This window comes from Natrix helvetica (genome assembly GCF_964273705.1).
Source record: "Natrix helvetica genome assembly, chromosome: 6".
Lineage (NCBI taxonomy): Eukaryota > Metazoa > Chordata > Lepidosauria > Squamata > Natricidae > Natrix > Natrix helvetica.
The window spans coordinates 17803385-17828504 of NC_138553.1; the positions used below are offsets into that span (position 1 = coordinate 17803385).

Consider the following 25120-nt stretch of genomic DNA (forward strand, 5'->3'; position numbering starts at 1 on the left):
AAATATATGTAATATCTTACTTGGAAAGCATAGGATATATAAAGCTTCTGCTGTTTTTGATAATATATAAATACTGTCTTTTCAGTTAGATTAGATCTCAAAGCTAAGTTATAATAAAATTCACATTTCTCACCTGTCCCAGTATTTGTTTTGAAACTGAAACTACTGATGTTTCAATAAGTAACTTAGCTGCATTTTTCAAGGCATTCTTACATATATATTTTTTGTCCAAATTGTCCATCAAATAAAATGACACTAAATAGAATAGGAAGAATCATTTATTGGCCCAGTGAGATTGGATACACAAGGGATTTGTCTCCGGTACATAAGCTCTCAGCATATTATCTTAGAAAATACTGAACACAATTAGTTAAGAGTTTAGAATAGACCATTTTACCTAAAGCTTGTAATTCAAATAATAATGCAACTAGTAAGTCTTTGAAAATTCGCTTTAATGTCCTTATTGCAGAGAATATTTCCACAATGATTTATACATTTAAATTCCATTATAACTGAAACCATTACATATAGTTTATGATTGAATGATGAAATGAAACACCATCCATTTCCCAAATGATTCTGTAGGTAAGCAGGTCTCACTCAGTGAGAAAAAACACTTTACACAACTGCTCGACTGTCCTTGATGTGTACTCCTGTATGTTATGCCTTTCTGATATTTTTGAAGAAAGGTGATCCCCTCATAATTTACTACACACCTTAATATTGTCCCTCTTCATGTGACAACTGAAGCCATTTTATAATATAATAGTTCTTCTTTCCAATCTTCAATAGTGATAAGCCATTACTGAGAATATGTTGTCCAAGAATAAGTACAGCTTCAGGATTAGTTTCTGTAATATGGTTTATAGAAACTGCACCAACTGTTATGTCACGGTATCTGGAAGAAGAAATTGTACAGTTGGACTTGCTGCTAACGAATCTCAGATTGTTTAAAACAGGTGTCAAATCCACGGGCCAGATGTGTCGTGTGCTGGACACACCCACCCCTGGTTTAGTGAAGGGAGGGAAAGTTGCAATGTCACGTGACATGTGAGTTTGACACCTCTGGTTTAGAAGCAGTCAGCATTTATCAGGAATGTTAAGTAGGGCATATTTGTTATTTTTAAAACTTGGAAAAAGAAGATAGAAAGGAAGTATCTCCTACCCACACATGACCATCACTTCTGCTAGCCTCCCAGGCCTCCTGCAACTCCACCTCTCCCACCTACCTGTGACACCCCTTCATTCTTTATTTAGGACCCACAGTGTTTCCCACTTAATGACCCCTATGTCTTAGGGTTATGACAGCCATTGTTAAGCAATGTTGTTATGTTGTGATGTACTTTACCGTCCCTTCACTTAAGGGATAGCAAGCCCAATTCCAATTGCCATTGTAACTATCTGTATATAGGATTCATGGAAAATAACTTCTACATCAAGGCAATTTATAGCATATCCTGTAGTCGTGATGACGAACGTATGACACGCATGCCCAAAGTGGCACACAGAGTCATGTTGGCTAACGTGTGCGGCGGCGCCCGTTCTGGTTTTTTGGCGCACATGCGTATACAACGATCAGCTGTTTTTTGCGTATGCGACAGTGCTGGAGCTGGTCTTCTGGTTACTGTTGTGTGCATGCGCGCCGGCCAGCTGATTGTCAAGCGCGCATGCACGCAAGTATCTGGAAGACAAGCTGGCGGGTGTGTATGCACACGCTGGAAACCAGAAGTTCATTCCCCACCCACTTGGCAGCTTCTCTTCCGGGGCGTGTCCCCGACAAGCGCAGGCGCCATCACTGTCCTATAGAGAGCAGAAGTATAAAGAGACAAAAAACATGTGCTAACTTACCCCTTTGGTCCATCTGCAATTGCATTAGCTTTTCGACACAAATCAAGTACTGTTGTTCCAGGTTCAAGTAGCATCTCTATGTAAGGTGCTTCTCTAAAGAGTTCCTGTAGTTCTTCGTCAGACATACTTTCTAATGCATCCACATTGCTGTGATAAAAGGCCCTTGTACATCTGGTAATAAAGTAGATATCAAAATGCCAATATTGGTTATACCCGTTTTTCTCAATTTAGGCAGAGCAATCACATACTTCAAAGTGCTCTAGCATTTATAATCATCCAACTGGAAAAATATCAGGAATAATGACTGCTTCATGTCTTCTCCCTCACTTTAAAAAACAAACATCTGCTGCTCCCAGTGGGAGAAACTATTTTCATGTTGGGGATAGGTAGGTTTAGAGCCCTGGAAAGGCTTCAGTTCCAAAATTTCTTTGCACCAATTGTGCTCCTCAACATCCCTGTGCACCATTTGCGAAATAAATGACAAGAAAATGTCCTTATGTTAGATTTTCCTTTCTTGGTTTAGATGTCTCCAACTTGGGATGCAGAAATTAAGGATGGGAAATCCAGAATTTAATTGCCTCTGCTTTTGCTATCTGTAAAGCTACAGCCCTTGCTTATATATCCACTAGTGCTGATAACCCGGCATTCCCCGGGTATTTATTTATAAGGGGAATATGTCCGGACCAAACATAATTTCTAATGTTGGATTTTCCCCCTTACCAGAGGGAGCTCCCTTGTGGAGTACTGTGAAGCCGTTACCATAGCAGCTCCACTGCACTGTACAATAGAAGCCATTTTATGGCACAACAGGCTGTATTGTAACAGAACACACACACTGAGGGTGTTAGGGGTGTCTTATCCTCACAGTATTAGTTTCCAGAGAGTAAGTCATCTGTGTACCAAGTTTGGTTGAAATTGCTCAAGGCAATCCAGAGTTATGCTGGAACACACACACACACACACACACACACACGCAGTATATATATATAGATTAACAGGACTTTTGTCCAGCACATGAGACTTAACAAATTCAATCTGTCTTTACCTCTTGGCAGATTCCAGACCATTCCTGCCATGAACAAGCTTAGTTACTTCAGCAGCAAGCCTCTTCTGAGGTCCCCGCTTCTCAGGTTCTTTAGCATGCACTTGCATGATATGATCAATTTCCAAACCAGAAAGGAAAGTAAAAAGCTTCAAATACCTTAAAGAGAATATAGCATTATTTTGCTTCAGTGTCACATAATACAGATTAATCTAATAATGCGTATTTTAAAAGAGACAAATACATTATGTTTCTAGAAATATTGAAAATACAATTTTACTGACACTACCAGTAATTGTTTCTTGTCAGATAGAACTAAAATAATATGACAAACTAACCACAGTAAATGCAGAGAAATTCAGCTCTTAAACTTGGGGTATGTTTTGAAAATCAGGAATGTATTATTTGTATTGTAATTTACACAGCAAGCAGTGAAGCTGTTAATCTTTGTTATTCATCAACCCATAAAATTGAGGATGTGTATTTAATTTTAAAGTTTATCAGATTATTCAGTTGATCAATTGGAACAGAGCTAGGCTCTTTGGGTGTCAAAAGTACTACTTGCTGAAGTTTGAGATGGTATAAACCAATTGTGAGGAGTGCTCTAAGGATCTTTAAAAAAAACTACCATATATATTCTAACTTCTAGGACATTCAAGATGAGTATTTTTTTCTCACTCCAACTTGATTGTCACAACAATCCTGTGAAACAAATTAAAGAAATGCAATCTTCTGCCTTTTATATACCGACATTATTGGAAATGTAAATAGAAGCAATTAGAAAGCATTTGGGTACCTATTTGTGCTAGATTGAAAGAAAGTGAGCTCTAGGGCCATAAAGCTTTGAATTCTGGTTTCCTCCGTTAATAGTCCAGCATCCTACAAATCATCCTTCTAGCAAACTAGTCCTTTTGTTCTTAGCAGGAAAATAACTTGCCATGTAGAAATAGACTTGCCTTTCAACAGTGGCATCTGACTGTCTGACAAAGAACTGATACAGTTCAAAAGGAGAAGTCCTATTTCTGTTAAGCCAAACTGCATTCCCAGATGATTTTCCCAGCTTATCTCCAGTAGTACTTGTAATAAGAGGCACAGTTATTCCATATACATCTTTGTCAGTTACTCTAAAGAGAACAAAAATGAAAATGTCAAGTTATTTGTCAACAGAGCTGGATAGACATTTGATAGTATCTGACCGATCACATCAAACACTGGACACAACATGGACAAACTCATGCGTAATATTTTCAGAAGCGATTTGCTGCTGCCTTCTTCCTAGGTCTGAGTGACTGGTTCATTTTCCACTCTGACTTCCATGCCCAAGGCCTGATTAAAACTCAGCTTTCCCTGCCTTAGTACCTAGTGCCTTAACCACTAGACCAGGGGTGTCAAACTTACGGCCCACGGGCTGAATCCCGCCCCAGGGTGCTTAGATCTGGCCCAAGGGGCCAGTCTGGAAATAGCAAAGGAGCGGCCCACAGTGCCTCTGCTAGCAAAAATGGGGCACGGGTGGACACTACTACCCCCCCCCCCCGCAACTGCTTTTGGCCTCCAGAGTGGTCCATGAGGCTATCGAGGCCCAAACCTAGGCCTCTGGAGTGCTGCAGGTGGCCTTCCAGGCCCAAAACTGGGCCTCCGGAGTGCTATAAGAGGCCATCCTTGACTCAGGTGGTTATAAAAAAGAGGAAAAGTAAAATATTTTACCTTTCAGGCTTGCAGGATTCTGCTACTATAGCCTACGTCAATAATTTCTAGTTCTAGTCTTCCTATGGAGTTACTTCTTGATCTGATTTCTCTCTCACACACAAAGTGATCAAATAGATCAATAAGTACTAAAAAACAAAATCACGGAAATGTACGCCTCCCTATTTTTATAAAACCATGTCTGTTGCGATGCGGTCCCATGTCACACCATGGCCACCCACACCCCACACCCAGCCCTCCAAGGTCAGACCCAATCCTGATGTAGCCCTCAATGAAATTGAGTTTGACACCCCTGCACTAGACAAAAGTGGCTATAAAGTTCTTAGGTCATATTAAATGGCCAGCACAGATTTTTAAAAACCCAACCAGTTACAAACCAAATATATATATATAAGGTTTATAACAGTGTCGCACAGCCTGACATCATCTTGATATATCAAGAATCTCCATAGACACTTGATATATCAAATTACAACTTGCTTTATTTTCAATCACCTATGTACAGCATATGATAGTAGCTGTACTCCAGGATAGTGGACACACATTAGGTGGTGGAGGAATGTATATGCAAATATACACAACCTACTATTCTTCAAATATTCTGGACCAACTCCCATCAGCACTACCTAGAATATCCAACTGCAAAGAAGTGGTGAAATGTCCAAAATTTTGAAAAACACTACCACTAATAAAAGTTCATTAACTCCTCAGTTCCCTCCACAAAATACACTGGGGGAGAAATAATATTCAATTGTTTTCTTATGGTTCTGAAATGTATTATTAGAGCAGACTTGAAAAAGCCCCAAAACCGCAAAGGGGAAGGAGACAGAAATGAAATTATGGCCCTTTTTCTAATGTGAAAGGAGACACTACATGAGTACAATAAAGGATAATAAAGGACAGAGCTGAAGAAGCTTCTTGGATGAGAAGTGAAACATCTTCAAAACAAAAAAGCCAGAAAATCCAATTGTTTCTTGAAAAAAGCATATTTGGGACAACCTTGACCTGGATGACTGAGAATCTCCATAGACATTTAGAAAAAATAAAGGACATTGTTTATCTTAAAAGATGCTAGTATCAGTAGAAGAGGCTTGGAGTCTTTAGAGGCTGTGGGTGAAACTCCACTAAGGGCATCCTATAGTATTATCAGATGTTACATTTCGGCTTCAAAGATGATAATATGATTTACACTGCTTTCTTAACCCTAGGCCAATTCTGGAAGTATATATCCCATAACCTTGAATAATTTGGGATTCTTTTGCATTCTTGCGGCCAAGAGATCACTGTAGTTACAGAGGAGAATAAAATATACTTTGTTGCATCTATCTCCAAACACTTCCTTTATTTAAGGCAGACATTTTCCCACAACACCTAGTCAAATTAAAGTTTACCTCCCGTGGAACCCACGAGAGAGACCAAGGGAGCCAAGTAACAAAAAAAAGTTTGACATCACACAAAATCCATGACTTACATACTTGCACCAGATACAAGTATGTAAGTCATAGATTTTGTGTGATGACATGCCCAAGGAGCTGCTGATAGTTCTACAGAGGAATTATTGAGTCTGTCATCTGCACCTCTACAACTGTCTGGTTTGGTTCTGCAACCCAACAAGACAGACACAAGACTTCAGGGGAAGTGCAGAAAAAACAATTACTGGCCAACTTGCCTTCCATTGAGGACCTGTACACTGCACTAGTCAAAAAGTGGGCTGTGAAAATATTTACAGACTCCTCACATCCTGGACGTAAATTGTTTCAACTTCTACCCTCAAAACAATGCTATAGAGCACTGCAACCAGAACAACTAAACACAAGAACAGTCCCCCCCCCCCCCCCCCCGAACACCATCACTCTGCTAAACAACTAATTATTTCACCACTGTCAAACTATCCACTATGGCTACTTTACTATTACTATTAGTCTTTTCATCGTTCCTATCACCCATCTCCTCCCACTTATGACTGCAGGACTGCAACTTTGTTGCTTGTATCCTTATGATTTATATTGCTATTGTTTCCTGATTGCTTATTTGTACCCTATGATTATCATTAAGTATTGTACCTTATGATTCTTAAGGAATGTATCTTGTCTTTTTATGTACAGAAAGCATATGCACCACAGATAAATTCCTTGTGTATCCAATCACACTTGGCCAATAAAGAATTCTATTATTCTATTCTATCCTATTCTATCCTATTCTTTTCCTATTCCTATTCCCTATCCTAATTCTAATTCTATTATTCCTATTCTAATTTAATCTATTTCTATTATTCAATTCAATTCTATTTTATTCTAATCTAATTCTATTCTTATATACCTTAGATTTATAGACTTAATATACTGCTTCAGCCCACTGTTAATGTAAAGGACATGCTAACTCATTCCTTTGCAACATTTAAGATTCTCTGGGCGCCCTGCAAATCTCCCCAACTCCTTCCTGTCTTACTTAGAGACGAGGTCGTAGCCAGACATGATATTGCCCAACTGGTCGGCTCCGCCCAGCTGAACGAGGCAGCCGTAGCGACGGTACAAATGCAGGAAGTCGTAAGCTTGAAGGGCCGGGTAGAGAAACTCGGCCAAGCCCATGCCTTCGGGGCTGCTCAAGCGAGCCTTGCAGCTCTGCCGGCTCAACAAGGTGCCCATCCGGAGGTGACCCCCGACTCCGGCCAGGAAGCTGAGGACCGACTCGCCCTCCAGCCAGCTGGCGTTGTCCAGGAAGTGGACGCTGCCCAGGCGGTCGCCCTGCTCCTCGGGCCAGAAGAGCTCCCGGTGGTTCTGGAAGAGTCGCTGGAGCCCCTCGCGGAGGCCCCCCGCGCGCTCCCGCACCTGCTCGGCCGTCAGCGCCTCCCGCGCTTTGGTGCGGCCGCTGGGGTCGCCCAGCTGCGCCGTGGCTCCGCCCACCAGGGCGATGACGTGGTGGCCGGCCCGTTGGAAGTGCAGCAAGCCCAGCACCGCCAGCAGGTGCCCGACGTGCAGCGAGTCGGCCGTGGGGTCGAAGCCGCAGTAAGCCGTCACGGGAGGGCGGCCGGGCTGGAGGAGCTCGATGAGTTGCTCCTCGGCCGGCTGAGGCGGGAAGACCTCCTGGAACAGACCGCGCTGGTACTGGGTGGCTAAGAGACCCTTCGCCACGGGAGAGCCCGGCGTCGGACGAGCCTCTGGCTGCTGGTCGTGACGCTGCCGCCGCGGCGTCTGGGAAACGAGGAGTCGGGGTGGCGGCGGCGGCGCTGTTCTCCGAGCCGAAAGAAGCCATAGGCGGCCGGCCCGGAGCGTGGGCGCCGCCATCTTGCCTACGGAAAGTCCGTTGAGCCCTGAGCGCGAGGCATGTCGGGTTGGGGGCGGGGCCAAAACGTCCATCCCTGCGGCGGCGGGGGGCGGGGCGAAATCGCTAGCTTCTGAAGCCTCCGGATTGGAGCGTGAGAATCCTGGGATGCTTCCTTGAGGTTCTCACGTTTCCAAATTTGCTGGTTTGAAGGTGGTGGGAATCGGGTCCCCCCGCCCCCCCCAAAGCAATGGCTTTAAGATTTAGACATGCATTTTAGAATGGACTGCAGCCTACTTCGTCCCCTGTAGGATGAGCTTCCAAATCGGTTGTGAAGAGGGCTTGTTGGCTACACAGTATTGGTTGGGAAGAGCTTGGGAGAACTGCACTTTGGTTCCTCTGCATCCAAAACTAGAGAAAGAAAGCTGTTTCTTTATGTAGAATAGAATAGAATAGAATAGAATTCTTTATTGGCCAAGTGTGATTGGACACACAAGGAATTTGTCTTTGGTGCAGATGCTCTCAGTGTACATAAAGAATAATAAAATACATTCATCAAGAATCATAAGATACAACACTTAGTGATAGTCATTGGTTACTAATAAGCAATCAAATTATACTAGGAAACAAATAAAACAATATAAAATTTAAAGCTACAAGCAACATGGTGATAGTCATAAGTGGAAAAAGATAGGTACTAGAAAGGAAGAGAAGAATAGAAACAATAGAAATAATAATAGAAGCCAACCAATCAACAAATTCTGACATCTGGAATGTCACGCTCTCCTCTTCCAGAATATTTACCTATCAATATAGACAGTAATGAGGATAACACAGCAGAAGCATCAGAAATGGGATCTTGTTTCCTTTGAAGAATAAAGACGGAAAGAAGCCTGGCTCACCCCCAAGAATAAAAGAAAACACATGCACAGAAAGAACTTCCCCTCTAGTTTTTCCTCTCTTAATTAGCATCTACATTCATTTTTAGAAGGATGTAGACAATTTCATTATGGATCCCCAGAGTAAATATGGGCACTTCACTCCCAGCAGGGATGGATGGAGTGATATTAAGAATGAAGAATGATTGTTTTGAAGTATGTGAGGATCTTGTACGTTTCTTTGATCTTAAAGATTTCCACCACAGCATTTTTTTTTTGAAATGATCAGGTTAATACCATAGAATTGGAGTTGGATGGCATCCTAGAGATCTAGTTCAAACCCCTGCTTATTTTTGTATCCATTACAGCATCTCCCACAGATGATTCATCCAACCTTGGATTGAAGACCTCACCCCACCATATGACAACCCATTCCGTTGGCCGATAGCTCATACAATCAGACAGTTCCTTTTTGTTACTTACACCCGGTTTTAGAAGTTCCGGCTGTCACACCATTCACATGATCGTATGATCACGATTCAGGTACCACACAACAGTTGTTCCATTTCACAGACATGGAACCACCATTTGCAAACTTCTCTGCCACAAGCAAAGTTAATGGGGAAGCCAGCAGGAAGGTTGCAAGTTTTTATTTTACTTTATTTGTATCCAGCTTTTATTATTTTTTACAAATAACTCAAGGTGGCGAACATACCCAACATACTTCCACCTCTTATTGTCCTCACAGCAACAACCCTATGAGGTGGGTTGGGCTGAGAAAGAGTAATTGGCCAAGGTCATCCAGTTGGTTTTCAAACCTAAGGCAAGACTAGACCTCCTGGTCTCTTTCTAGCCTAGTGCCTTAACCACTAGACCAGGTGTCAGCAACCTTAAACACTCAAAGAGCCACAAAGGTCCTAACCGGAAGCCCTCTGTTCAATTTTGAAGTTGACTGGAAGTCCGGTTCCCCCACTATAGTCTCTCCTCCTAGCATGGTATCCTTTTTCTTCTACCTGTCCTAACTGAAAGCCCTATCAATTGGGGAGCCGCAGCAGAGGGATGAGAGAGCCACATGTGGCTCCAGAGCCGCAGGTTGCTGGCCCCTGCACTAGACCAAACTGGCTCCGGCAAGTCCCCTCAGCCTCTCTCTGCTCCTGTGAGGTGCACTGCACCCTGCTTTCCCCTCCCATGATGGCCTTACCTCTTTGCTTGGGACACCCACTGCTTCCCGCTTTAGGACCCACATATCTTGGGATTACAATGGCAGTCAGGACTCCCAGGATTGTTGCTAAGCAATGCAGTCATGTGACGTCACAATCTGTAACCGTCACTTAGCAATGAGGCAATACCAGTCCTAATTGCCGTTTAACCTGAGGACTATTTGTTTAAAAATCAGACTGTAGTAAAAACTAACCCATTTTTTTATGGTTTACCAAAATTGTGAACTCTTTCCTTTTTGTAGAAATTAATCCTTATAATTCTTTTAGTACTGGATGTTTAGGGGTTGTTTATCCTCACTTCCAAATTTATACTCTTTTACCTTTCCATGTTTATATATTTATCAATCCAATTTCCATGCTGACCAGCTAAGGAAACACTGGATAGTGAACTAAAAAAAGGCAAAAGATTTCATTAAAATTAATTTTAATTATTACATCAAAATTATTAAAAGAGTTTGGTCTAATAATTAAGGCACTGGTGTCAAACTTGCGACGTCACGTTGCCATCACATGATGTATCATGAGATTTTTACCCCTTCATGGAGCTGGGGTGGGCGTGGCCTGTGTGTGACGCATTTGTCCCCCCCACTTCCAGTTTGACACCCCTGAATTAAGGCATCAGGCTAAAAGCAAGGAGTCTGTGAGTTCTAGTCCCACCGTAGCCCTGAGAGCCAGCTGAACGACTTTGGGCTAGTCACTCTCTGAGCCCAGCTCACCTCACAGGGTTCTTGTGAGGAAAATAGAAGGAAGGTATGTTGGATATGTTTGCCACCTTGAGTTATTCATAAAAATAACAAAGGCAGGCAATAAATAAATAAAATCGAAAGAAACCAAGCCAAGATCCAAAAGAAGCTCAGTGATCATTGACCACATACACCCATGCCAGAGCAGGTATGATTGACATACTGGCACTAATATCTAGGTAAGAATCAGGTGTTTACGGCCTTCTGAAAGGTCAATGCAGGTGAGGCCACCTATTTCTCTGGATTGCAAAGGAGAAAGAAGCCATACTTTGTCCTACCACTTGACACTTTCGCAATGAAGACTCAGAGCTTGCTTCATCCCAGCTTGAACAATGTATTTATTTAAATCTTAAGTGGATAATACAAGTCTAACTCATTGTAGCAAAGCACTAGCTAATTAACTTCAAAAAGTCTTAAAAGTTGCCAAATTTGAAAAACTATCTAGAGACATTCCAGCCTTCAAATCACTAAAATTTCTCTTTCCAGGAGATGGCAGTATTGTATTTAGCCTCTAATTATGCCAGCATAGTTTTGATGGACACTGATCACATAATTTATTATATGTATTAATTAATTTCAATCAATCAGAATAGAGCTGGAAGTGACCTTCGAGGTCTTCTAGTCCAACCCCTGCTCTAGCAGGAGACATTTCAGGAAAAGTGATTGTCCAGTCTCTTCTTAAAAACCTCCAGTGATGAAGCACCTACAACTTCTGAAGGCAAGCTGGTTGTCCTCACTGTTAGGAAATTTCCTCTCAATTCCAGGTTGCTTCTCCCCTTGATTAGTTTCCATCCATTGTTTCTTGGCTTGCCTTCTAGTTCTTTGGAAAATAAATGAGTTGAGTTTTTGGAAAAGGTTATAAGTAGCATAGTGCAAATGTGTCAGCATGCCTTTTATACTCTACTAATGTTGAATCACATTCTTGAGAATTTCAATACAATACAATACAATAGCAGAGTTGGAAGGGACCTTGGAGGTCTTCTAGTCCAACCCCCTGCCCAGCAGGAAACCCTATACCATTTCAGACAGATGGCTATCTAACATCTTCTTAAAGACTTCCAGTGTTGGGGCATTCACAACTTCTGGAGGCAAGCTGTTCCACTGATTAATTGTTCTAACTGTCAGGAAGTTTCTCCTCAGTTCTAAGTTGCTTCTCTTCTTGATTAGTTTCCACCCATTGCTTCTTATTCTACCCTCAGGTGCCTTGGAAAATAGTTTGACTCCCTCTTCTTTGTGGCAACTCCTGAGATATTGGAACACTGCTATCATGTCTCTCCTAGTCCTTCTTTCTATTAAACTAGACATACCCAGTTCCTTCAACCGTTCTTCATATGTTTTAGTCTCCAGTCCCCTAATCATCTTTGTTGCTCTTCTCTGCACTCTTTCTAGAGTCTCCACATCTTTTTTACATCGTGGTGACCAGAACTGAATGCAGTATTCCAAGTGTGGCCTTACCAAGGCATTATAAAGTGGTATTAACACTTCACGTGATCTTGATTCTATCCCTCTGTTGATGCAGCCTAGAACTGTGTTGGCTTTTTTGGCAGCTGCTGCACACTGCTGGCTCATATTTAAATGGTTGTCCACTAGGACTCCAAGATCCCTTTCACAGTTACTATTGTTGAGCAAGGTACCACCATTTCATTATCATTCATTGCCCAGAGTCACTTATCTAAAATGGGTGGCTACAACTATAGAAAATAAAGAAAACTATTTGTTCCATGAAGGATGTGGAATAATGGAGAGCACAGTATAATACTCAAAAAGCTATACAATACAAATAAAGCGACTATGTGCTCCTAGGCAATTTTAAAATTTAGAATTGTGGCTAAAAGTTACATCAATATTTTTTTTTTGTTAGAAAAGGTGTGTCTTTGTGTGACTTTTTGCTTGTTTTCTGAGAATGGTTGAGATAAGATCAAGCCAAGACATGCCATTTTGCTGTGTGAAAAGGAAGAGAGTTAGAACCTGAACAAGAAATGGGATTGTATAACCATCTATATTTATCTTTTTTTGCATGTCATTTAAGATTATATATTTTATATATATGCAGTTTTCTTGGTAAGGTTTTTCAGAAGTGGCTTGCCATTGCCTCTTTCCTAGGCCTGAGAAAGAATGACTGGCTGAAGAATACCCAACTGCTTTTGTGCCTAAGGTGAGATCAAAGTTCATGGTCTCCTAGATTTTAGCTTGGTGCCTTAATCATTACACCAAACTGGCCTCTATTCATCAGTAGCAATAGCTAGGTTTTTAAGGCAATAATAAAATACTACATGGTCTATGGAACCGGATCTCAGGGACATAACATTCTCACAACGATCTGACAGAAGGTAAGAGCAAAATCATTTTTAAAAAACTGGAGTATTTTTTTAAAAAATACAAATATCAATACACTAATTTTACTGGAAACAAGTATTTTAAGCCCCACTTGTCAAAACATTACAGTTAAACTGTAATCTTATATTTCTGAAATCTACCTTTTGAATAGAATTAAAGTTATGAACAGACAGGTTTATTCTATTATGGACAAATTGTCTATTGCTGTTTACTGAACTATTTTTAAAAGTAAAATGATGACCTTTTCATTTCATTCCAATTTAAGTTTCTATTTAATAAGATTTTTTTAAAACGACCATGAATGGATCTGGTTGCTTGTGGAATGAGCTAATCTCTGTTCCAAGTATCTTGGGGTCAAAATGTCACATCTTTTAAAATACTGTTAAATTTATTAGATGCTTCTTCAGACAGATCCAACCTTTTGTGTGAAAGGTATGCCAAAACAGATTTTTTTCCCCAACTGACAAAACATTGCCTCTTTCCAGTCTTACATTCGGATTTTTTTTCTGCTTTTAAAAGTACCTATTAGCTCCTTTCAGAACTAATTTTGCATACCTGGTAGGTTTGTAAGTTAAACATAATGTAGACTTTAATCACTGTATTCTAATTGTTTTTTATTCATCAGCCGACCTCCTCCTTGTGTATGTCTCGGTATATGTCTCTGTTATATGTTTGTTTTGTCCACATATTTATTTCATATGTTTCATTGTACGCCGCCCCGAGTCCTTCAGGAGAGGGTGCGGCTAAGAAATAAATATTTATTTATTATTATTTATTTATTTATGTTTTTAATTCCCATAGAAACATTCTGGAAATGTAACCCTATTTTGTAATTATTATTTTTCATTCATCAGATCCATTTATAGAGCTGCCAGAGTGAGGTGTGATTGACAGGGTAATGTACAAAATTGAAAACAACAAATAACAATCAAAACCATTGAATTAAATCTCACCCCGGCAACTTCAAACAACAAAACACACAGCAGAAATCGCTAGAGACTGTCAAAATAAGAGTTACACCTCCCAACCCAATGCCTAGGAGAAAAACCAGATCTTCAATGCCTTCTGAAAACCAGGCAGGGTCCAGACCATCTGAATTTTAGCAATGTTGTTCCATTTGGCAGGCGCGTTGACAGAGAAGAGTCTCCTGGGTTTCACCAGACAGGATTACTTAAGTGACGGGATCTGGAGAATACCCAACTTGTCAGATTTTATTGAATGGGCAAAATTAATTGGAGACAGGAGATTCCACAGATCACTACATCCTGTACCACAAAAGGTTTCATAGGGAAAATATCAGCACCTTGAACTCCATTTGGGAGCCCATTGCAGCTTGCGAAGCAATGATGTTGTCAGGCCTGCAGCCATGTTCCTTTTGGATCTTTGGCCTGCCACACTTTTATTATTCTACTATGCTGTTTCTATAGTGGAGAATTGGGAGGGGGGGATAATACGGAGAAGAATGTTACGTAGCCAAAATAAAATTCCTTTCTAGAAAGCCAAGGTCATCCTTTGTCTTGGCACCTCTGCAGCTGACCGGAACTGGATGGGTGGAACTGCCAGCATGGCAGTGGAAGATTGGACCATGTGATGGACTTGTGGGTGTGGGGGCAAGATCATGAAGTTTAACTTGGGGGGGGGGAACTGAGAAGCTTCAGATTCGGGTTTTCCCAGATGTGCCAACATGGCTCTCTTAATAAATTGGAACTTTGAGCAATACTTGGACTCTGATTTAATTTTGGATGCTATTTGGAACTCTGACAGATGTTGCTATTGGCTTTTCAAGGTAGTCCAGGCAAGAAGCACAACCATGAATACTAACTCTATCTTTATTATAAGTTACATTAACAGATTCCAATAAAGGAGAATATTTGTAGCTCAGAGTTGAAATGAGCGGCCCTTGGTGCTCTCTGAGCTTGGTTGCTTTCTTGCCGATGTTTCTATACCCAGACTAAGTAACTCTAGCACTGATGATGTTACCTAGTTTGGGTAATGAAACGTCTGCAAGAAACCAAGCAAGCTCACAGAGCTCAAAGGACAGCTCATGAACAGATTCTTGCAGGACTGAAAGTATTTATCATCTCCTTTCCTTTTCTTCCCCATAAAACTAGAGAGATTGTCTTCTGAAACCCCTCATGCCCCATGTCCTTCTATGGACTGAGACTTCTTTTACATGTGGATTTCCTTGGTCTGTAGTTCTTATCTGTCAAGGTCATTCCCACCTGCCACTTCAAGTTATACGGATGTGCTCTGGACTAGCTGTAACATCTGAATAATACCTTCTGGAATTATTACCAAGATGTTAGTAATGTGTTATTAGCAGCTGGACACTACCAAACCGATGGGTCAAAACTCAGAATTCTCATTGGAGGCACAAATGGCCAAGTTCTAATTATCCTACTTTGGACTCATTATGAAAAGACCCAGCTCTTCGGAAAAGGCTTTAATGCTGGAAAAGATATAAGAAAACAGGAGGATGACCAGCAGCAAGATGGGTGGATTCAGTTACTGTAGCAATGAATGCACCATAGGAAAACCTGAAGCACTACGTTAGAGGCAAATAGTCATGGAGAAAATCTATGTGTCACTAGGAGCAGAAAACAACTTACAGGTACTTTCTCCCCGCCCTCCTTATCATGTTCTATTTATGGTCTCTCTCTCCCTCCCTCCCTCCCTCCCTCTTTCTCTCATCTATGAATGTATTTGAATATGAATATCTCTCTGAATCTATCTATGAACGTATCTATGAATATGAATAGCTCTTTCTGAATCTATCCATCCATCAACTATACACCATCTCCCTTATCTCCTTTCCCTCCCTCTCTCTCTTATCTAATATTCTTATGTTACCCTTTACAAAAAATTCCCCTCTCCCCCTGAAACATAATCTCCTTGTCAAAAGCACTTTCTTTCCTCTGCTTCATCTCCAAATTCTGCACCTTAGAACTCATGCAAGCTAAAATCCTGCAGTGCATTTCCAGTGATTGATCATCCATTATTTTAGAGAAGGACTGGTCCCAGGGGCATAAAGACATCCATTTGACAATAAATACATCCCTACATAAATAAAACTATTGAACTTTAACCCCAGGAAAAAGAAAGTCACCTCTGAACCTGCTCTAAATCCCAGATTCAAGCCCTAAAGGAATTTAAGGGGAATGTGTCTCTACTGGGGGAAAAGCAAAGATAAAATGCTTATGATAAATTGGAAACAAGCCAAGTAATCCAAAGCAGTTCAGTTGAGATAGCTAAATTTAAAGTCCCATGTGAGTTTTTATTTTTTCCAGAGTCCTGCTTCCCATATCTGGTGTTTACAGCAATAGATTAGCACCAATCCTATTAGAGAATGTTCACATATGGTGTTACTTCAATGCTGGTAAATATTAGTCCTAGATCCTACTCATTTTCAGTGCTAAATGCATTTTCACATCAGAGGGTGTATTGGCAAATATTTACAACATGATAAGAAAATTGAATAGCGGAAGGTTTTGATGGAAAGCAATTCACAGGCTTCCAGTCTTCCTTTCAATTTTGAGGGAAAACACAGCTTGGGAGCTTGCCAATTTATAGCCATTTGGTAGGGATGCATTTGGGTAATGTTTTAATTATTATTTTGTAATCCAAAATAATGTTTGGATGCAGTCACAGGCTGCATTTTAATCCCAGGGAAATGACTAGGAGCAAGGGAACATCCAGCAAGCCTATCTATTTACCCAGGAATCAAAATGGGAAAGCATATTAGAAACAGCAAAACTGCAGATATCACCCTCAGGGGATTAATATTAACTGAATAACACTGCAAAGCAGAGTATTGATAATTATTTGCACAACGGTATCTGCTAGCCACCCGAATGATAGGTAGTATCTTTTTCTGCCGCCAGCTCTAAAGCACACTAAAGCAAATGGAATGATTGAGGTCACTGATTAGATTATCTGTTGAGAAAAGAGAAGCTGTGGGCTTTAAGAGAACATTTGCCTCACCTTTCTGTTAGTCATTATTTCTCCTGTTCTGAAGAAAAGGTGTGAACTCCTAAAATCCCGGGGCTAATCAGGAAATACAGATAGAAAAAGAAAATGCAGTACTTCTTTCCTTTTTACAACACAAGGAATGCAGCACGTAGCATGAAGTGAATTTGGGCTGGTAAAAATGCAAAATATTTGAGGAAGGGGAATTAGGAAGGAAGATTCCTCCTTAAACTGAAGTATAGGTAGATTTTAGCAAGATCTGGTGATCTCAGTTGAATTGTCCCCGTGGCTCCTGTGGTCTAGAAAGACAGTTCTAGTGGTCTTAACAACATAATGTGGCTTTCTCTGTAGAGGTGGTCTATAATTTCAGATAAACATTGTTGTTTACATAATATCGTTGGAATATTAATTAAGCCCACCACATAAAACTGGTATATAAATGGTTGTTAGGAGACGCAAATGGATAATCAAAAATATGCATGGAATTTGAACTTCCTGGACAAAGGAGAAGAATGGGATAAAATGCAGTGATGACAATGTGATGGTGCTGTGTATATACAAAGCAAAAAAAGTAGTTCCTCTTGATTCTTGTAGTTTCACTGTTTATGACACATTTATGCATCAATTTCAGCAATTTAAAGCCATATGTTTGAGTGAATACCAACATATACAAAGGCTAAACTCAAAGAGCTACAGTTTTATGATTCTATGTGTGATTTTAGATGCAGCATTAACATTTAGAAAGGTTAGTTCAAGTTAGCTGCCTTCCTCAAAAGCTACTAGAACTGGATTATCTCAATGTACAGGCTGTCAGTAGGAAATCCCTTTACTGTTTAGGTTATCCTGTGTATTTAAGAGTAATTATTTCCTGCATAATTCCCATTATCTAAAGAGAAAAATAAATCACCAGAGTCAATCCACTACTGCAGGGGTGGAACACCTTCTATATACCTTTCCAGATGTTACTGAATTAGAGTTTTAATCCATATGAGCAATAGTGGGAAATGCTGAGATTGAATATTCAGCAAGAGGCTGCAGATACTACATTCTTAAACAGGAGACCGCATCCTCAAGCCAACAGATATATTATTGTGGCCACCATATTGGTTTTTTTTTCATATCTTACCTTTAAAATACTCAGTGTGAGATGAGAATTATCTATTTTTTTCTTGAAAGAGGGTATAAAATCATGAAGTTGGATGGGGCCATATAAGATATTAAATCAAATCCCTTGTCAATACAAGAATCCACATGAAAGCATTCCTGAGCAAAGAGGAAATTATGATCTACCTTAGTGGCTGGTTCTATTGTTTAACTCTTCTTAACACAGAAACTTTTTTTTAAAGTTTCAACTGGATTTGGACTTTCTGTAATTTAAATCCAGTACCTCATGTCTTGCACAATGTGAACAGATCTAAACTTTCAGTGTCCCCCTCTTAGTATATTTTCCCTCAAGGTTATGTTTCTTGATTGTGTGTCTCTCTTTAACCGGGAATCCTGCTCTTTCAACAAACTTTTTACAATGGGATTGCCTGTCATCTTCTTAGAGGAGATGGAATCAAAATAGAAACAAACTAGTTCTATTCAATATCTTTTTACCATCTTTATTAGACAGCTGGTATATTATTATTTCCCATTTTCTTGACATTCTGAGCTCATTCTAAATATTAGCTTTGCTGACTCCATCTTTACAAATCTCTCTTTAGTTCAGTTTTCTCCCTTTAGCTCAAATCTGTAATTAGAAATGGATTTGAACCAAAGGGTGGTGCATGCATGGTATGTTTACCAATGGTTAGTCCAACTATAGTTATACTAAACAGTAAACTAGACATATAGAGTAGGTTCACACCCTACTTCTGGTAGGTCAAACCTAAGTCAAATGTAACTGGTTAATGTGTACCACAAAAACACAGCAGAATATGACAATGTAAGGCATAGAAATGGGCGCTCCTTATGTTGAAGTCAATTTTATTGTAAAAAGGAATACTCTTGTTTGTTTTCGTTTTTAATATGAAAAAAGCCAAGCAAGTTTGGATGGGTTTAGCAGCTCCAGGTCAATCCTTGTTAAGGAGAACAAGGTGTTTTTTCCAAACTTTCTTCTGTCTTAATATCAACTATCAGAACATAACTTGCTGGTCTTGCAACTGAGCAGATTTAACTATTTCTCTGGATATGCCATAACTCTCATTTGCATACTTGTGGCATTTAGTCCCAAATTTGTGATTGATTTTCCTAACAATTGCATTGTTTCTTGTTCAGGATCAACTGTGAAAAATGTTGCCCTGTTTTCTACATTACAACCTTTCTATTAGTTGAGAACAGCTATAACAACAACATTTTCCCCCCTGACTAAACTTACTCAATATCTCTAATTGTTCCTCAAGTATTTTTCCTTCCAGGTTCCTTATCATTTTGATTGCCTCTTCTGGTCACACTCCAGGTCTGTTAATGTCTTTCCTAAAATCTGATGTCCAAAACAAGATGCATTATACTATACAGTAGATCTCACTAACAGAACAGAGAGGAATGTTAACTTCTTTTGATCTTAATATATTTCTGTTAATACATCCTAGGCTTGCATTGGCCTTTTTTTTTGCAGTTGAATCACCTACCTGGTCCATGTAAAGCTTGTTCCATCAAGATGCCCTGATTCTATTTACATGTACTCCTGTCCACTGTAACAATTACTATCCAGATATTAAGTTGCAACATAAAACATTGTAGGAATCTTCATGAAATTTCCTAAGGAGTGAATCTCCCAATAATACTTTCTACCAAAGACATGGGATATGAGCCATGAAAAACTGGAGGTTCAACTACTAGCTTCCACAGATGGTCCATAAGAGGAATAGTCAACAAGAGGAATATCAACATGGCCCCATGGATGTCTCAATGCCAAATATGAATCTCAGTAATTTATGACAGTGATGAAAAAACCCACAATATTTTTAATTCCATATTGCAGATATTAGAGAGGGGGGGATTGTCATTCTAGGGGCTGTATAAGAGTGTCCAATGTCAACATTATTGGGACTACCTGGCCTTTTTAGGTACATGACCTGGGTAATATACAGTATGTGAGATCTGAAACAATCTGAAAGCTCATAGCTAATAAATAAAAGAAATATTAGCACATATTCAAGCTAACTTCATTGATTGCATTTAGAGCCATTTTATTGAGAATAGTAAAGTCTGAATCATGTGCTCAAAATGAAACATTTCCCCCCTTTTAAAAAAAATGTCATTAAGAACCAAAAATAGATCTTGGGGTTAACTCTGCTGCCATATTTTCATTTTGGGTGCCAAGGCAAGATCCTTCTTTGAAGAAACCTTGATACATGCAAATGTGAAGATAAAGCCTTGCGTTAAGAGCAGTGACTTCACTCATCTACCCTGAGAAATAAAACATGTTTCAAAAGCTTTTTTTTTTAAAAAAAAAAAACCCTACATAAAGCCATCTCAATTTAGGCAACCGATCCTGAAAAGGCAGTTTTATGAAAAGTAGTTTTGCAATAGTCCTTAAACAGCAAAATCAGATTTGGGGCAGTAAAGTGACCAACAACACTTCTTTTATGGCTTGTTCTGTCTAGATCAGACAAGAAGCTGGATTTTGAGTAATTCCATGTTAGTACCTATGACTATTTCTTTATACCCGGATTTCTCAACCTTGGCAACTTTAAAATGTTGGACTTCAACTCCCAGAATTCCCTGGCCAGCATGTTGGCCAGGGAATTCTGGGAAATGAAGATCACAGATCTTAAAGTTGCTGTGATTGAGAAACATTGCTTTATGCTGTAGATTTCCTTGTTTCTTTAACTTTCTAATTAATGAAAGTTCCCCCAGATTTCTTAAATGATGATGAATGTAGATCACTTCCATTTATTTATTTCTAATATTTAATGCTGATAACCTAACGAAAGAGAGAAGAACTCAGAAATAATTGGAATTCTTAACAAACCCCCATCCTTATTTATTTATAACACATTTGTTCCACCAATCCCACAGAGGCTCTTCCCAGTTTACAAATTATTACCTTTGTTACTTTAGAATAGAATAGTCATGTGTTAAAATAACTAGAAGCCAGGATGGGTGGAAACCAGATGGAGATAAATATGCAGGCTCCAAATTTAATTTGATTAAATGCATGTAAGTAAGTGCAATGAATAATTAAATGTAACCCATGTTTGCCGCCGGCTAATCCCTTAAGAAGCTTTGTAGTTATAGAATGAAAACTATTTAAGTTGTGAGTTGGCACTTTCAGTGAAATATTTACACCATTATTCAGAGTAAGGTTAGTTGCTGCTCAGAGTACATCTCTCTTTTTAAATGGTGAATCCATCAATGAGGTACAATTCTTTATTTTAATTTGCCATATGCTGAGTTGCCTAATACCAGTGTGTGTTTTTTTAAACCCACATTATCTTTCATAACCACGATTTCTCTGAAATACTAGAAGGCATTTGTTGCTCAAAGGATAGAACTTTTAAAATATTAAAGGTATACGCAGGTATTCACATCATTTTTATTGATTTTCCATGGCTATGCTGCAGTGGTGAAATTAATTTTTTTTTACTATCGGTTCTGCAGGCGTGGCTTGGGGGGGCGTGATGTGGCTTGATGGGTGTGGCTTGGTGGGCATGGCAAGGGAAGGATACTGCACAATCTCTATTCCCACCACACTGCAGGGGAAGGATACTGCAAAATCTCCATTTTCAGTCCACTCTGGGGCCAGCATTTGCCAGTTCTCTGAGCTACTCAAATTTTACGCTACCGGTTCTCCAGAACCTGTCGGAACCTGCTGGATTTTACCCCTTCTATGCTGTCCCTTGGAAATATTTGCCTACTAACGCTGATAACCAGCGTTGCCTGGATATTTATTTATAAGGGGAAAATGTCCAGACCAATATAATTTCTAATGTTGGATTTTCCCCCTTACCAGAGGGAGCCCCCTTATGGAGTACTGTGAAGCCATTACCATGGCAACTCCACTGTGCTATACAGAAGAAGCCATTTTACGGCACAACAGGCTGTATCATAACAGAACACACACCCTGAAGGGTGTTAGGGGTGTCTTACCCCATAGTATTTGTTTCCATAGAGTAGGTCATCTGTGTACCAAGTTTGGTTGAAATTGCTCGAGGCATTCCAAAGTTATGCGGAACACTCTCTCTCTCTCTCTCTCTCTCTCTCTCTCTCTCTCTCTCTCTCTCTCTCTCTCTCTCTCACACACACACACACACACACACACACACACACACACACAGAGGCGGGGGAGAGAGAGAGAGAGCGCTCATCAACCTCTAAAATTTTGGGCAACAGGCAACTCTTCCTATGAATTATACTGTTTTTAAATGAATGCTGTATGTTGTGTATTGCGGTAACAAAGTTTAACAGTAACTATTCTTTTGTATATTGTTTTATTCTGCTATTCACATATATATGATGTTTTTAAGTTTTAGGTACATTTGCTATCCTATTTCAAGCACCCAGATAGCAATCACATGACTGCAGTAAAGCTACAACAGTTGTAAGTGTGAAGACTGATCATAAGTCACTTTTTTCAGCACCCTTGCAATGCTTATTAAATGCATTTGTTGTAAATTCAGGACCGCATGTATGCTAAATCCACATCAGTTAGTAGAATTATGCTAGTGGAAATAAATATGGCAAAAATGAATTACTGTATATGACCATGTGGGAAATTCTAGAGAGTTAAAAAGATGACCTTGACGGAGATATTAAAGTTCTGTCACCAAAGCAACAATGGGTGAAATATCTCTTAGATCCACAAACAATGAATATTACTAGGTAGAGAATCATATTTGAGAGATCAAATTTTGCTGAGAAATCAGAAATAATGTGTCAGGGGGTTCCGATTTATATTCCCAGAACATTCGGAGGAATAATTTGGAGGTTACAGTGGACATTACCAGGCAAGACTAATTAACCATTTGACATCTAAGATTGCCTCAGTATGTGTGCCTCAGCATCAGAGGTGGTATTCAGCAGGTTCTGACCAGTTCTGGAAAACTGCTAGTGGAAATTTTGTGTAGTTCGGAGAACCGGTAAATACAGTACCACCTCTGACTGGTCCTGCCCCCATCTATTCTTTGCCTCCGGAGTCCCAGCTGATCAGGAGAAAATGGAAATTTTACAATATCCTTCCCCTGGAGTGGGGTGGGAATAGAGATTTTACAATATCCTTCCCCTGCCATGCCAACGTTACGCCTACCAAGCCATGTCCACATAACCAGTAGTAAAAAAATCTGAATCCTACCACTGCTAAGCACACCTACGTGTTGCTTGGAATATATAAAGCTGTTTTTAATCTATTAAGAACACACTAATATAGTTTTCTTTGTACTGAAGTCACCATGTGTGCAACTATTACAAAATGTACTTAGGCCTGATTGAGGGCTAATTAGGGCTATAACCATTGCAAGTTTTCTTTCTATTGTTTTCCAATCACTCTTTTTATTGTGAGCCAAGCAATAAAACTCAATAAACTGGTTTCAGAAGAAAGTGAGTCTTAGACCGGAAGCCTGGAAGCCTTTGAGAAAGTATAACGTAACTTCATGATGGACACCACTTAATTTACAGTCTTTATTTGCTCTTCTAAGGAAGTAATGTGTCAGTTCAAGTTATCAAAAAGGTCAGGAGATTGTATATTGCTGAACTTTGTACAGTATAAAATCCTATGGAATTTTTTTTCTAAAAACGTTCTGGGTGGGAGAGATCACCCAGCTTTCCTGCCGGTTTGCTCGTGCTCAGTGTGCAGTTCAATTAAAATTGTTCTGCGCATGTGCAGAACTCAAAAACAAGATGCCGGCGGTCATGGTGACGACCAAGGAACCGGTTCGAGGGTGTGGCTGGCCTGGGTTGCTGCCGGTTCCTGCGACCCAGGCCACCATATCACTACCGGTTTGGCCGAACAACGCCGAACTGGTAGGAACACACCACTAGATCACATGATGGCTTTCTCTTCGACTTCTGCTCATCTCACATGTAGGTATTTTTTAATTTATTTATTTGATTTTTATCCCACTATTATTGCTTTATAACTTAAGGGAGGAAAAATACTTAATGCCTTATGAGCTGTCGTGGCAGTATTGCAGGCTAACTGGGCCAGAAGTTCAAACCCCACTGTCTCAAGGTTGACTCAGCCTTCCATCCTTCTCAGGTCAGTAAAATGAGGGCCCAGATTGTTAGGGGAAATATGCTGACTCTAAACTGCTTAGAGCAGGGGTGTCAAACTTGATTTCATTGTTGACTGCATTAGGATTGTGTTTGACCTCGGGGGCGGGGGGGGCATGGCCAGGGTGGGCATGGCCAGTATGATGTCACTCATGTTGGGGGGCATCGATGGTGGCCCAAGCACTCTTCCAGCAGAAACGACCTCCCCAGCTCCATTTTCGGCTGCAACGGTATCCTGCAACCCTCTGCCAGCAAATCAGCTGGTTTCAGGCTACATGGGCAGCTAAGTTATACAATCTTTTAGGCTTACGTATTCCAAAAAATAGGAATTAGTGTTATATATTATCCTCCATCAATCATATCATGTGATCTGGCCAGGAGAAAACTGTCTGGAGACTAGATACTTAACATGACAGCTACAACTTGTAAGGAGATGATGGATAAATGATAGAAGGATAGAGATATAGATAACACACTATCTGGAACAGTATTAGAACTTCCAAGTTGACTTCTGTATCATCTGTCAATGAAGCTGGAGAAGATAGAAGTTCCATATTCTAGTTAATAATAAGTGGACAGCCTTTTGAGTAGAAATTGATAGCTGTGACAATTCATAGTGGGTGAGGCCACCTTCTGACTTAATGATTTGGGATTCTCAATGTTGAGCTGATTATAAACCATGAGGCTTCTGCGTTTCCCTTCTTGAGTTGGAGAGAATTTTCTGCAACTTTGGCTGGAGGATCTATGAATGCTGCAAGAGATGAGTTTGGAGGCTTCGTGTCATCTAGGTCCAGGCCTCAAGATGTCCAATCAATAATTAACCAATAGCACTTAGACTTATATACCGCTTCATAGTACTTTTACAGCCCTCTCTAAGTGGTTTACAGAGTCAGCCTATTGCCCGCAACAATCTGGGTCCTCATTTTA

At 40.1% G+C, this 25120-nt stretch overlaps 1 protein-coding gene across 1 annotated transcript; it reads right to left on the reverse strand.

The window, feature by feature from the left end:
* Nucleotides 1-431: 431 nt before the first annotated feature.
* On the reverse strand, nt 432-7916 carry YARS2 (tyrosyl-tRNA synthetase 2). Its single transcript, XM_081956641.1, has 5 exons — nt 7043-7916; nt 3847-4014; nt 2894-3049; nt 1849-2019; nt 432-898 (listed from the first exon to the last, which is right to left on the reverse strand). Exons 1-5 carry the CDS (start codon nt 7876-7878, stop codon nt 718-720), a joined length of 1512 nt encoding a protein of 503 aa, XP_081812767.1. The 5' UTR covers nt 7879-7916; the 3' UTR covers nt 432-717.
* Nucleotides 7917-25120: the final 17204 nt, after the last annotated feature.

Bases quoted from the DNA above. Each gene is read 5' to 3' on its own strand.
- YARS2 (XM_081956641.1), bottom strand. From the start codon at position 7,878: ATGGCGGCGCCCACGCTCCGGGCCGGCCGCCTATGGCTTCTTTCGGCT. The intron at 4,015-7,042 runs GTAAGACAGGAA...TGTTCTCTTTAG, and splicing joins GGCTACGACCTCGTCTCTAA to AGTAACTGACAAAGATGTAT. The intron at 2,020-2,893 runs GTAAAGACAGAT...CTTTATTACCAG, and splicing joins GGTCTGGAATCTGCCAAGAG to ATGTACAAGGGCCTTTTATC.